At 33.0% G+C, this 16,155-nt stretch overlaps 1 protein-coding gene across 3 annotated transcripts in view; it reads left to right on the top strand.

Moving 5' to 3' along the window:
* The window catches only part of LOC143187341 (aminopeptidase N), a 31,511-nt gene that overhangs the window by 2,859 nt on the left and 12,497 nt on the right, over nucleotides 1-16,155 (top strand). For all 3 annotated transcript variants that reach the window (XM_076391489.1, XM_076391491.1, XM_076391490.1), the window contains exons 4-7: nucleotides 83-289; nucleotides 13,119-13,274; nucleotides 13,685-14,014; nucleotides 14,283-14,433. In XM_076391489.1, coding sequence (XP_076247604.1) covers nucleotides 83-289; nucleotides 13,119-13,274; nucleotides 13,685-14,014; nucleotides 14,283-14,433 — 844 coding nt within the window. The remainder of the gene's footprint in view (nucleotides 1-82; nucleotides 290-13,118; nucleotides 13,275-13,684; nucleotides 14,015-14,282; nucleotides 14,434-16,155) is intronic.

Here is a 16,155-nt window from a genome sequence, read left to right as displayed (position 1 = left end):
CATTGCTAATATATCATAAACAATGTAAATTGCTTACAGCCTGTATTTTATTATCTTTGTTTTATTATTTTCTTGAAAAAAGAAATTTAGGTTTGCCCTTGTTGGACGTGAATATCGCCTCAATTGATCATCCTACGCCAAAGAAATATATGTTAATTATTCATCTTGAACAAATATTAAAAAATGGAAGTAGCTGTGAGGTAGACATCAATTTCTATGGCAACTATAGCACTGAGGAGACAGCTGGCCTCGTAAAAACCGAATATTCGGATGCCTACAGGAAAAAACAGTAATTATTATATCTGTGATTGTAACGCAAAACGACCTATGTCACATTTTAAAAAAAGGAATCAAGGGGTAGACGATCCGGATATAGCAGAGAGGTGACATTACCTACAAAATTTGGGAAAAATATTAGTTTACGGGATCTAACTTTTCGTTCTTATATGAAAAGATTTTGAGCTGGGAATGAGTTCATTCGAAAGAACAAAGTTCAATAGAGAATACTCTGGTCATGACTTTGTTCAGAACACTCTCTAAATTACATAAAACTGCTTGGATTCTACGGCCGTGAATGGTCGATTTTTGCTCTACTTTATAATGCTTATATTACTAAATATTAGCAGAATTTCGTTAAATCATGTCCAGAGGGTGCTGCATTGAACTGTTTTCTCTTGAATAAAGACTTCCAACTCAAAATCTTCTCAGCACTGGATTTTGCCGGCTTATCGATAAAACAGAATAAAACATGTGACAAGTTTAGTTAGACTTCTGCAAACAAGGTGGCGCCTAATTAAGAAGGCTGCCGATGTGAAATCAGAGTCTGTAATACCCAAATTAGCGACCCGAGTTACTAAAAATTTTCCTCTCTACTACTGAATCAGCCGCGTGTGCATGAGCTTGGTGCTTCGGATTCTGTATTTCGAATTGCTTCGGAAAGTCGAGAGAAAAAGCAAATGTAAAGTGAACCTTACTTCGTTGGCCTTGAAACTGAAATCAATCAATTTTTTTGACATTACAAAAATTTTCACTTTCCGACTCAGAAAGAGACTCTTTGGTGAGATTCTCAGAAATTTTTATCAAATTTTGAGGGATGAGTCTTAAACTAAAACGATGACATTCTGTGGAATATCTCGTGCCAATGCGTATTTTTAATGAACAATTAAATTAAAACAAGTTTATGTACAAGATGGTATAACCGAAAAGGGGCGATTCTACATGTATCAATAAACCGAAAATAAAGAATGCAGTTTTTTAATAAGGTAGGTAATTTTTGAGAAAATTGAATTTAAAGATTTGTCTGGTATGTGTTCGGAAAAATAAGCAGTACCAACGTCATGATAAGTACTGATAATACATTTATTAATAATTTATATTGCTTTACATTTACATTATAGAATGAATTGTTGAAAGCGCCATCCTTGTTGATACAAGTCCTTGCTCTTCGTATGAGAGAGTCGCGTACTGATATTACGATGTTCAGATGTTTTAATTTTTATAAACTCTGTATTATTTCTTTCAACTGCAGAAGATTTAGAGTGCCTTCTGCGTACACTATTTCTTTCATATGACTGGATAAATAGCTTAGCATTCGAGAAAATAAAGCATAATACGGTAACATGATTCTTTGACTCTCCTGACTAATTCTAAGAACATGAATTTGTGTACATTAACAAGGATGACACTTTCAACAGTTCATTCTATAATGTAAATGTAAAACAATACAATTATTAATAAAAAGATAGTCAAGTGTACGCATAGTAGACAAATTTTTTAATTCAATTTTTCGGAAAACTAAGCGTCTTACAAGAAAATTTTATTCTTCATTTTCGGTTTACATATTTCTACAGGTAAGAGAATCACCTTCTTTCCGGTTATATGTATGTACCACACCTCCACCCATATCTTGTGTCAGAGTTTAACATAATTCAAATTAAATTTTATTTGAATAACATTTCGAATAAATTTTTATTCGTAGGATCTTCGAATGAGAATTACGAATAAAACGAAATTATTCGAAAATAACGGATAACTGAAAACTTATTCATACAAAAAACTTTTAAATAACTTCACAAGTAAATTATTAAAAATTTTGTAAAGATATTTATATGTGCCAATACTGCTTAATCCGGAAATTTATTGACCACGGAGTTATTAACGAATACATTCAAAAATGTATTCCTAAATTATGAAATAATTTTTAAATTTATGAATAATTTTTATCTATTAAATTTACTCACGATTTTTTTATCCTTTATTCTAAATAAAATATGTTCAACTCTGACTTGTTATAGATAGAAGTTTTTGGTATCCTCAGCGAAGGCGGTTGAATATCTGCGGGTGATAGCTATTTTTTCATAATGACAGGTTCTAGGTACGATACATCGTATAGAAAGAACTTTTTTTTTTAAATATTTAAATTGCTTGTAACATTATTTCACAAACACTATAATTTTTTTCTACAAACTTTTATTTAGAAATCCATGCGTAACTAATATATTTGAATTTCTTCAAGCAACTTTAAAAAATAGGATTATATTAACTGTTGTGAAGATGTTACTTGTGTTACTTGTTATACGGCTCAACTGTTTATTGTTAATTTCAAACACCTATATGTAATTCTAATTCTCCGTAAAACCTACATACACATACATGTATATATATATGTATGCATACACGCGATATGTACTCATAGTAGAGAAGAGTTCAAATATATTTATTAGATACGTATCTATAAATGAAAATTCGTATAAAAAGATTACAGTATTTATAAAATAATTTTACGTACAATAAGTTAAGTGTTAAAAAAAAAGAAAAAAAAATTGATTTTCAAAAATTGATTTTGGCAGGTATCGAATCCAGAATATGTCATTCAGTGTCAAAAGTCTCCTTTTAACATAATTCGGAAAGTGAAAATATAAGGGCAACAGTGAAAATGGCATGCCCGTGAGTTGTGCCGCTTGGAACACTTAAATACAGCACAGAGCGTTTCAAGACCGAGAGAGTAAGGCTAACATTTGCCTTCTCTCGCGACTTTCCGAAGCTATCCGAAGTTATCCGAAACGTAGAGTTCACTTACATGCGGTTCGTGCAGTAGTTATGTAGCGGAGGGGGAATCACAGTGTGACTCCATCTCGCATTCGATAGATAGCGACGTGTCTGTGGGTAATACTATTCCTGTAACGGAAACTGTAACCACAGACGAGTATACAGACATTGACTAAGTATACGAATAGACTTTACATCTCATGGGATTTTGTGTCCACAGTCAAACTGCAGTACCGACTTAGAAATTCAAAGTGTTTTCAGTGTCCTCTGCCTATAAATAACGGTCAGTTGTAGAACTAATCATTGACGTAATGTTAATAGGGAAAGGGACTGTAGCGTTTGTAAATATGTGTGATTTGTCTCTAGTGGAGATTGAAGAAATAAGCAAGCGTTAGGTTTTGGTAGAAAAATTGAACTTTGTCAGGTTTTAGGCTAGTTGTTATCATTTTTATCGCGTGAATATAAGGGATTCCTTCGTTCATATTTATCATTAATTACGCAGAAAATGAGCTACTTCTCCGAATTTTATGAAATTAGAATATGTTATAAAACTCACTCAACATTCTGATCAATTTTTTTATACGTGTAACCGCCGCTCGGCCTTAATTTCTGAAATATCAGTAACAAACCTTCCTTACATTCATAAACAAGGTTTTTTTGCATACACTTCAAAAAATAAAGCTTCGAAAAAACAGCGATAACATGTATAGGAAAACATTACTTGAAATTGTGTCTTTGACAGCATATTTCAAAGTCACTGAAATCGGTGAGGTGCTCCCTTTCCTGCATGATTACCGTACATTTAACAAAAATTAAGAAATTTCAATAATCAGTAGTGAATATTTACGTTATTGATCTCAGTTCCAAAGATACTTCGAAATTCTTCGTCCGTTAGTGTCAAGCGGCAGAACCGACAAATGGGTTTAGGGCTTCCCAGGCGAAGATTCATGACTTTGCGTTGTACTGTTACGGAAGTAACAGAGATGAATTTCTTTTGTTCCCCTGCTTAAAATGACACTAAACACTATATAAATCGCATAATTTTTAACGAAGGTCGCTCAAAACTTTGCAAATCTCTTTTTAGTGTAATTTCTTCAGAAATCATTCAAATTATATGTATTTCGTAATACATTCATCGGAAAAACATAAGAAATCGATTGGTCGTACTTGCGCTACTATTGAATAAGGAATATAGAATTTCATATTTTCGATCATTGAAGCCTAGTGCTATCTTCGTCTTAGGGTTATTCCTTTTCTCGCTCATAGAAATCCTTGAACAGGTCAAGAAACTGTATTCAAAATCAGTATCCATGCTCACCTAGCTACACCGAACTGGTCACGTGCTTTTTATTTTTACATATTGCAACAATTAAAGAAAAATTTGTAAGTGTATAAAATAATATCTGGCACTCGTGGTGGTTCGCCATGGCGGATGTACAGAAATGTGACCACATATGTGAACAGTATGGTAGCAGTATTAACTCTTCCAACCCAACATTGATACGGCATCAGGAAGGTTAACATATCACATATCACTTATTTTGGAATAAAGTTGTCTATACATGCTAATCTTTTGCCTTTAACGTCCGATTTGCATCTGTAAAGTGAAAATTAGACTTTCTTGGCCACGGTATTTTGTTTTTTTACGGAAGTTCTCCTGAAATCGGACGATGGAGACCTTCTTTTATGACCTTGAATTTAGGTTACTGAGAACTCAGGTCCAACTTCCTGAACGACTCGCACGGAGTGTTTCAAATACGTTATTTCTTAGGACAAAGATAGCAATAGCATTTTAGACTCTTAAAGGCCAATTCTATTTGTTTAAACAAAATGACGCATTTTTCACGTTAAACTGTAAGTGTCAGTTTATGAGCAGATTATGTTTCAGGCGAACGACTAAATTCTTTATGTTATATTTGAATGAATAATACGAAATTTTTAATTCTGTTTTACAAACAGTTTTATTAATTTAATATAATAGAAGCTAAAATCAATCATTAAATGGAAAAATAACTCTGTTAAATATATATTAGGAAATTGTTTAAACACTTGTCCTGCTTGGAATTATTATATAACTTATTTTGTACAAAAAATGCAAATGTTATTTCTACCGCTTTTTCATGTTTACTAATATTTTCATAAAAAGTATAATTATCCCAGTTATGTTTGCATAATGCTTATGTTAACAATTTCTTGAAGCAAGCAATTACTTATTTACTGAAATGTATTAATAAAATAAGTTATATAATCTACGTTTTTTAAAATAACCTAAAAATTCAAAATAATTTACGTTTGAAATATTGGCGAAAAAACCAAAATTTTCTGACTGAATCGGTAACATCGAGAGTGACACGAAAAAAATAACAGGGTTCTAGAGCCCTGTTTTCCTGGGACAGAAAAATGTATTGGATGTTAGATCTATTCCTGTACTTACTCAATGTTAATACTATACCTGTAACGAAAACTGTAACAGTAGATACCGGCCAAGCAATCTCGCAAAGTCACGTAAGTACCCTAGGTCCCTAAAATCTTAATTGATAACTAGCAGTGGCGTAGCTAGAGCTTTTGTCATCCGGGGCAGTCCCTGAGTTTATCATCAAAAACGCTACACAAAGTCAATGCGACGTATAGAAATGTAAATTAAAGCACTATGTTTATTTTCGAAGAATAAAACTTTCATTCTAACATTCTCTAGTGTTATTTTTCTGCCTTTTCTGTTAGCAAAATTATTGATGACGATTCGATTGATTGAATTACAGTATGATGAAGAAATGTAAAGGTTTTCTTATACATATATATATTTCATTCGTTTTAGTTGTAATTATAGTTGGCAAAAATAATTAAATAATAAAAATTACTAAGGTAATGTAGATAAAACAATCGTCGAAAAATAAAATTGTGTCTCATGTGAAATATGTCGCTAAGGACGGACTACCCCTTACGCCACCCTAGCTACGCCATTGAAATCTACAATGTAGAATTTATATTTTCGGAAAGAAGAAAGGACAATAAAAGAATTGTTTCACCTAAAAGTAAGTGTTCAAGAAGGCACAAGTACTCGATACAGTATTGAAATTGAAAATTTTAAACGCCGATATTTCAAAAACAAAAAGTGTCACTTATCGTTAGATCATTTTGCCTTACAACCACAGATATGAACTACTATATATTAAAATAATATAATTATTATAGTATAATAACTTACACTATATACTATACTAAATATTATACAAAGTGTTCGACAACAGGTGTTAGAAATTTTCAGGTGATTCCACATGCTGAAATTGCCTAAACTAAAACGAAATTATGTTCTAAGTTTCGTTTCCAACTTATTCATTTTTGAGAAAATGCATAAAATACACATGAAGTGTGTATGACTTCAGATTTATTCTATTTGCTTTTACAATAATTAATAATATTGGCTACTGTTTTTGCAACAATTACTAATTCGTCATTCTGTATTTTCGTCTTATTTTGACATGTGAAGTCATCTCCTAAAATTACTGACATTTAATATCGAATACTTTGCATACATAATACTATACAGGGTGTAACAAGTATAGATTCAAATGTCTACGGAGTAGTAGGGATGCTCAAATGGAACACAAAATGTCCTATGACATAGTATCCGATCTGCTTCCATTTTTCAATAACAATGACTTAAGGTTAACATACTTATATTCTAAACTAACAACCAGAGGATTCTGTAATTTTACAGTTGCATTAAGGAGTAGAAATAGAACTAAAAAGTCTTAATACAATATGTTGTATCTCTTACAGTTTAACTTTTATAAAGCTTTGAAAATTTGAGATGTATGTAGAAAATGAATCTCGGACTTTCAAAGCATTATAAAAATTAAACCGTAAGAGATACAACAAAATGTTTGAAGCTCTATTCTTATATATTTTGCTCTATTTCTACTGCTCAATGCATCTGTATATAGTATATAGATTTATTAACCTTAAGATATTATTATTGCAAAATGGAGGCAGTTCGGACACTATGTTATAGAACGTATTGGGCTCCACTTGAGCTATCCTACCACCCCTTAGAATATTAAAACGTATACTCGGTACACCATGTATACTATGCATATAACTATCTATAGTAAGTAATATTACTGGATATTAAATTCAGGGCCGCATATATACAGAAAATAATGAAATAGTAAAAAATGGTAAAAAATAGTAAACATGATAAAATCATGAAATAATAAAATGATATAAAGACTCTGGGATAACTGTAAAATGACTTTAGATTACTGGATAAGCAAGTTACGGAGAGACAAATTTTCTTACATTACTCTGATTCTTATACCTACTAAATATAATTCTATGTAATATTATTCTAAATGCTATTATAATTCAAAATTAGTTATTTTATATATCATTATTCTATACAGGTTGAGTCTAGTAGTAACCTGGCTGAATTATAACTCTGTTTCTATTGAAGACGGCAAAAAATTGTATATGAAAATTTTATGTTGTATAACGAGCTTCGTCATCGTGCAGTACGATTTTTTCAAGTCTATCGGTGCAGTTGCAATGTACAATTGCACTTATTTTTTAAACGGAAGCCTACATTTTTTGTTGCAATTCGATAAAAAAAAGAATTGGAGTACGATGTCGGAATAATTCATACTTTTCAAGATATTTAACTTTCTCTTAACATCTTCAATAAATGTTTAAATGTTACATCATTGTATTCTAAACATTTTCATAGGCTTATGTTTACACTCTTCATTACATTCTTCAATTACTGAGTTCTTATGAAGAAAAATGATTTGGTGGTCTCAATTCTACTCGTACAGTGCGTTAATTCCTAAAGTATTAGAGATAAAAAAAAATTGTTCATATAGGATTGCTTGGTCCGAAGGGGCCAATTAATTAGCGAAGGCAAATTTTTTATAACATTATTGTTACATGAGATATGATGGTCAAGTTTGGTTTTTTAAACGGATCTATATATTTTTTTATAGATCAGTTGATAGTTTTTTAATTAATTTTCGAGATATTGCGCTTGCAAGTTTAATGATTTTCGTCGGAAGAGAACCTTTCTGACCAACAGGTACTGCGGGCGGTTCTCTTTCGACGAAAATCACTAAATTTGTAAGCGCAATATCTCGAAAATTAATTTAAAAAAAGTATATAAATTAGACGTCGCTGTATTTGTCTTGAAACACACTATCAACTGATCTGTAAAAAAATATATAGTTCCACTTAAAAAACCAAACTTGACCATCATATCTCATGTAATAATAATGTCACAAAAATTCGCCTTCGTTAATAAATTGTCCCTTTCGAACCATGCAATTCTGTATAAACAATTTTTTTTATCTCTAATACTTTAGGAAATAACGTACTGAACAGTGTTCAGTGGGACACCCTGTATATCGAACTTAAATGTGTTTGACTTTTTCTTGTAGAATTTTTAAAAGATGGGTCTATTCCCGACGTTTGATTTCAGTAGACAAGATAAAAGAATGAGTAAAAACAATTCCTTAAATGTTAGGACTCAGTAACTGATGAATGTAATTAAAAGTAAAAAAATGGATAAGAAAATATTTAGAATGCAATGATGTAACATTTGAACATTTATTCAAAATGTTAATAAAAAGTTAAATATCTTGAAAAGTAATTCATTTTTTCGACGTTGTACTCTAATGCTCTTTTTATCAAATTACGCCAATGTAGAATTCCGTTTAAAGAAATAACTGCAATTGCATATTGCAATTGCACCAATGCACTCCTGAAAAAATCGCAGTGTACGATGATACAACGTATCAAACAATACCAAATTTTTATCTACAAATTTCTTTCTATCTTTAGCATGAACAAAGTCATATTTATACTGACTTATCGAAAAACAGAGTAAAATATATGAGAAATTTAGTTGGACTTAGAATTAGAAAGGCTGCCGATTTTGTATCGGATTTTGTGATACCCAAACTGGCGAAGTACGTTACTGAAAATTTCCTGTTCATCATACACACTACTGAACCAGTTGTGTGTACGTGAGCTCGGTATTTCGGACCACTTCGGACAGTTTCGGAAAGTCAAAAGAAAAGGCAAATGTAAAGTGCAGCTTACTCTCTTCACTCTTAATACTCAACATTATCCAAATCATGGGCAAGCGACACGAGCAACGTGCAATATATTGAATTGTCCAAATATTTTCACTTTCCATTTTACAATTAGAAAGAAACTCTTTGGTGTGATCCTCAGAGAGTTGTGTGAAATTTTGAGAAATGAATCTAGAAATTAAACGATGATATTTTGTGAAATATTTTATATTAATGCGTATATTTTAGTAACAGTTAAAACAAATCTGTACGCAGACTGTAGCAGGACGCGTGGTACAACCGGGAAGAAATATATATATGTATATAAAATAATGACATGCGCACTGCTTACTCTTCCATATATACGTATATGTATGAAGCCCGGTGATAGTCGAAAATACATATATCAGACAAATTGCTAAATTCAATTTTCCCGAAATCTCAGTATCTTGTAAAAATATTATGTTCTTTGCCTTCAATTTATTTTCATATATGTATATACATATAGTATCACTCTCTTCCCAGTCGTATCACACGGCTTGCCATAACCTATGTATGAAGAAGTCAACAGTATCTTTAAAGCAAGCGATTGGGTACTTGCAGATGATCGTTTCATTGTATGTGACATGTCCGAGGTTCGATACCCAGTGGAAAGAACACTTTCCTTGCTTTTATATTTTTTAATTACATATAAGAGTATTATACAAGCATTACAATGTTTTCATACAAATTTTCATTCTTGAATACATATTTAATACATGTATGCATATATATGTCGGGGCGAACATTTCTCTTTTCGTGCTCGAGTGATCCTCACTCATTCTCTCGAATTCACCCAGAAAGAACCTCCGCTCACAAAATTAAGGAAATGAATAGCGAGTCCGTGGGGCGCTGAACGTGTGCTCTGATCCGTTCATCAAACCAGCCACTTTTTCTCGTCCTCTCGTCCTTTCTAGCCTTACGAGACTGCCTTCACGACCCATGGCTATGCTCGGTGACAATCACCCATCACCCCGTTTCCTAGGATACTTAAATACACAATGATCGCGTACGCGAAACGATCGCTATCGGAAGGACGTGAGTTAAAATCGCGCATGTTCGTCAAACAATGCGTCGTCATATATATCGACAATTGCCATCTTCGTCATACTCATGAACGTCATTTGTTGACATACAGACACGATATACACATACGCCGAAACACGCATTATCCAATATTGTTTAAGTTTGTCTAATAAAATTTTTTCTATGTCTTATCGTTTAAGAGCTATAGCCTGACCTAATTGGGTGAAACACCTTGTACAGTGTATTACGTAGAAGCTGTGTTCTAAACGCTACGCCAAAACACGCACAACGCAACGTCTCCGTATGTATGTGGTCTACTGCATTTGTTCTCTCATCTGTTATGTGTGGTTGTATGCGTTGAACGCAGCTGCTGACTGCAACGTCAGACGCGTTATTTTCATTCACTGTAAAACCTACATACTAGGGCTTTTAATATTGCTGGGATTTACAAGTATCCGAGTCCCGAGCATTCGAGTCTCGAATATATGGATTCGGGTATTCGGATATCTGAAATTAGATTTGAATATTTTGAATATCCGAACTTGGATCCGAATATTCGGGTATCCCGATCTAGATTCTTTCTTTGAATTGTAATTTCTACTCCCCTGATATCCAAGTTCTCGAAATACTTATTTCGATTAAATGTACCAAAATAATCCAAAACAAAATTGACACCGCCGCGTAAAAATTGAGCATTATACCTAACGATTATTGTCCAGCATGTATTTCTCAATTTTACGATGAAAACCGGTCAGCGAAAACCGAATAATAAGAAATAGCTCTTAACATACGTATTTCGAGAACTTGGATATTCGGGGAGTAGGAGTCATAATTAAGAGAAAAAATCTGAATCCGGATACCCGAATACTCAGATCCAAGTTCGGATATCCGAAATACTCGAATCTAAGTTCGAATGTTTGGTGTTACGTCCGTAACGAAACTTTCGTTTCATAGACAGGAGGGAAGGAAAGTGTGAAAAAAGACACGCACATTTGCATTGTAGGATCGCCAAATGATGCAAACGGTGTCGCCTGGGTTCAGTGCAATAATCCTGACATTGACCACAGTGAGCACTCAAGGTTTCCCAAAATCTTTGGGACGGATGATGCTCGGATGTTTTGGAGAGTCGGAGTATCTTGGCTGGTCGGTGTCTCGATACTCTTAACAATAGGAGTGAGCGCCTTGCGTTCGGTGCTGCACTTGGACTTTCCCTCTCTCCTAAATTGCTAAAATTCTCTCCTAAATTTCCAAAGTTAGTTTTCAATCGCAGCTGAGTATTCACTGACCAGAACAGAAAAACGCCAACACTTTAACTACTCTTTATCCCTATAATGTTCTTAAATGAACTGACTAAAAAGAGAATCTAAAAGTTTCTCCCTATTGTGCCATGTGCAATATTTGTCATGTAAAAAAAAGGGAAATAAATTTATTGTTACGAATAAACATTGGACTCTATACGTAACACCGGATGCTCAGATCCGGATTTCGAATTCAAATTAGAATTGCAATGAGTATTTCGGGTACTCGGATATCCGCATAGTAAGAGCTTTAACTATATACGCATCTGCAGAAAACTGTTTGCGAACACTTCGCCAGCAGCTCACAAGTAATTTACGAACGAAAACAGCAGCGTGTCCACATTGAAGCTCATGAACAGTTTATGTGTATTTAATTTTGGATAAAAATAAAATAATTTATTTACTATAAGGAGGTTCCAAATATTTCTGACGTCTCGGGTCTCCTGAAGAGCAGATCCGTCAGTGCCCCTTTTTAACAAATCGAAAAATGAAAATATTTGGGCAATTGAAAAGATTGTGCATGGCTAATGTCGCTTGCTGGCAACTTGAACAATTGAATCCCAGCGTTTCAAGAGCGAGAGAGTAAAAGTCACATCTGCCTCCTCTCTCGACTCTTCGCAGATGTCCGAAGCGCCGAGATCACGTACTGCGTGGCTCATGGAGTAGTATGTATAGTGGAGGGGGAAATTTTCTAAATCAAGTTTCTAATTTGGAATTATACATTGACTATCTCGCCATCGTTAATCCTTGTTCAGATTAGTCAAGTTACTGGAATTCAAGCAGCTCGAATGTAAATGATTTGAAGCGACTTGACCAATGTGAACCTGTTATTTTACTTGACTTGAAACATCCCTTGAAGTTTCTATTTCGTCTAGGTACGTTTAGATCAGTCAAGTTATTTGAATACAAGTGATTTGGGCAATTTGACCGATGTGCACACGTTGTATTACTTGACTTGAAATATTCTTTTAAGCTTCAAGTGAAGTTGATGTCCTTTCAACTTTTCCTTGCTTTGAAATACACATTAATTGACATATACCATGATATATACTGTACCATATAGGGCAAATTTCAAGTAAATCGACAAGCATGTGAACGTCAAGGAAGCTGTCAAAAGTATATATTTCGTTTGGAAAATACATAACCAAATAAGCAGCATCAATTACCTCTTCCAACATCATTTTTACTACTTTTGCATGACAGCTTGAATTCAAGTTACATTTGAATTCAAGCCACTTGAATCCAAGTAACTTGACTAATGTGAACACAAACTTGACATCAAGCTACTTGAGTCCAAGTGACTTAAATTCAAGTAACTTGACTAATTTGAACGAAGCTTTAAGCAGCCGCAAGTCTATAGATAAAACTATTCCTGTAACAAAAATTGTAACAGCAGATACCGATCTGTCAATCTCGAAAAGTCACGTGACTACTCTATCCCCTTAATTGACTCAGCTTGTAAATTATTAATTTAAATAATACTATTCTAATATTATGATTCTAAATATATTATTATTTCAATATTATTATTCAGTATGTTATTTTATACATTATTATTCTAAATGTGGTCCTGATAAAATATCTTATCACAAAAAATACAAAAATATAAAGAATTTCACACACTAGTCTGTATCTTACTTTCTAGCCCCATTATTGCAACCTATTTGAGACCAAATCATGCCCATAAGGTGTTCCCATGCATGGATGAACCTCCATATAAAGCAAATTTTCAATTATGTGTTTTGCGTCCAAAAAATATGACTGCTCTTTCAAATACACCAGTAGAAAAAACCACTGCAGAGTAAGTAAATTCACAGGAAACATTTTTTATTATAATAAAATTAGTAGTTAGACTTTAGATTTAACTAGGCACGGCGGGATGGAGGGGAGAGGGGTCTAAACATAAAAATTGACAATATTTTAGGATATTTTTTAAAAATTAATAAAATTAACTATTAATCAACTATGTAATTGAATGACAAATTTAGAGATATGTAGTTTTTTTAGAGAAATTTTGGTTTTAAGAATATCTAAGCAATTTATAAAGAGAAAAAAATTAATTTTCGAACGAAAAGAGTATTTTCGGTACCACACGGTAATATTCGTAATGAATATTTTCGAATTAATAGTAAAATAAAAATTTTCTCTTTCCATGTTATACTTTTACTTATATATTATTATATCTTTATAAATAATGTATATTTATGTCAGAGAAGGCCAAGAAGACTTTACTTGGGACCACTTCCAAAGGACCCCAAAAATGGCCACCCATCAGCTAGCTCTACTAATATCAAATCTTCAAAGCATTTCACCCACAAAAGAAACACAGGAACTACATGAAAAGAAGTTAGAAGTTAGAGTCTGGGGCAGAAAGGAATACTTGGATGCTTTGAAGGACGTACCAGATAAGATCGTCAAGATAATTAATTATCTACAAGAGTATTTCAATAGTACTATTATGCTAACAAAACTTGACTTGGTGGCAGTGCCCTCGTATAATGCTGCCAAGGCCTCTGACAGCTGGGGTTTAATGTTTTTTAAGTACGTTCTAAAAGAAGTCTTGTGAAAAATATTGATAATATTATGGTTTAGCCATCTTTCGAAATACGAACAGTATTTTTCAATAATTCTTAAGTTGGATTCTATCAACTTTAAAGAATTCTTCTAAGAGACAAAAATTGTCTATTTTCTTCTTATAAAGCTTATGATTAGATGCTTAAGTTTAAAAGTTTGAATGCATTTCGCGAGCTATCTTTCGAAGGAGAAAGAAAGGGTTAAATAATTATTTTCTAAATTCGTAAAATTTCAGAGAAAGTGAATTAAGTTCTTCATCAGTTTGGAACACAGCGTACGAGCTGATTTATCAATGGATTGGTCAATATATCACGCCATTTCACTGGAGCGATGCTCCAATTAACAAAGCGCTTAACTCTTTTCTAGCTTCGATGACAACCGTCGATGTAAGTATCATTATTATACAGGATGTTTGCAAATATGTGGGACATTTTTGGAGGATCATTTCTACATACATACACAACAAAAAGGATTTATATGAATATATGTCTGAAAATGCTTAGATTTTTAGTCATGCGCTATTTCGTGTTACGAAATGTCGGCTCAAATCCCGTAAAAAATAAGAAAAACGTGAGACTTTTGAAGGATAGCTTTTAGATACAAAGACAATAAAAAAAAGTTCAAATGTACATATGCCCGAAAACGCATAGTACTTTACTTACATGCTAGATATTTTATATTGCGTAAAATGCTGGCCCATTTCCTGCCTACACAGTGTGCTATCTTTTTTTAAGGTCCCACTAGGGTCAAGCATATTCTGGCCACTTGAACAAGTGAAACCAGTGATAGATCTTAAAGAAAGTATTGCGCCGTATGCAATATAAAATAGCATGTAATTAAAAAACTAACCGTTTTCAGACATATGTGCACATGAACTTTTTTCATTGCCTTTGTGTCTATAATCTACTCTCCAAAAATGTTCCACGTGTTTGGAAACACCCTATATAGCTAATTTGCTGCAATAATGACGTGATTAAAAAAATCGCTATTTTTTTTATGCGTAACTTTAACGTTCATTTTACTAAAAATTGCTGCATGCCCAAGTAATGTGAGTTCAATAAATAAGTATTTGTTAGATTTCAAACGGACTAACTTATGTTTAGATGCATCAGTAATTATTTTAGTAATTGGATTTTTTAAATCGGTAGGAGTTACCGAATATTGTAGCAGTTTTTGTTGTAACATCAGTAATTTTATTTTTGTTTATACCCATATGGAACCGTAGATATCTATATAAGCGTTACATTCTTCTTAACTGCAATAGTTTTTAGTTATATTATGTTGGATAAGTTGTACTAATGTGTTTAATAGAGTGAAAAATTACTGATACAGGGAGTAGTCAGAATATGGGATTTTAAAAATGTATAATACTTTAAAGTTTTTTTAATACCCTCATAAGGGGGTAAAGTAGGAACGTGATTTTCCGAGATTGACAGGTCAGTATCTGCTGTTACAGTTTTCGTTCCAAGAATTCGCCAGATCCGCCACTGCCCCTTTTTAACAAATCGAAAAATAAAGATATTTGAGCAATTGAAAAGATCCTACGTAGCTCGTGTTACATGGCGACAACTCAAAGAGTTGAATCCCAGCGTTACAAGAGCGAAAGAGTAAGGGTCACATCTGCCTTCTCTCTCGACTTTTCACAACTACTGATGCGCCGAGTTCACGTACAGATGGTTCATGTAGTAGTATGTGTAGTAAAGGGAAATATTTTCTAAGTCGCTTCCCCAATATGGAATGGTAGAGTGTCCCCATCTCGCCTTTATTGGACAGCTACGTGTCTGTTGGTAATACTATTCCTGTAACGAAAACTGTAACAGCAGATACCGACCTCTGAATCTCGAAAAGTCATCTTCCTACTTTACCCCATTAAGCGGAGATTTTCAACAAAAACATGGCATAAAACTGTATCTATGTGTAGTTTGACTAAATGTTTCATTATGGAGCGATTTTATCAATACTGTTTCATTGCAAAAAAGTTGATCAAAAATCACTATTCCAGAAATAACTCTTTTTGAATTCAAAAAATAACTGGGTTTGATTTATTACTAAAAAATTCTTTTTGAGTGATTAATAAAAAACAATTGTTTTTGAATTACAAATATAAA

The sequence above is a fragment of the Calliopsis andreniformis genome, unplaced genomic scaffold, assembly GCF_051401765.1.
Source record: "Calliopsis andreniformis isolate RMS-2024a unplaced genomic scaffold, iyCalAndr_principal scaffold0022, whole genome shotgun sequence".
Classification (NCBI taxonomy): domain Eukaryota; kingdom Metazoa; phylum Arthropoda; class Insecta; order Hymenoptera; family Andrenidae; genus Calliopsis; species Calliopsis andreniformis.
The sequence above is the reverse complement of the archived record's forward strand: the minus strand, read 5'-3'. Positions and strand labels throughout refer to the sequence as shown.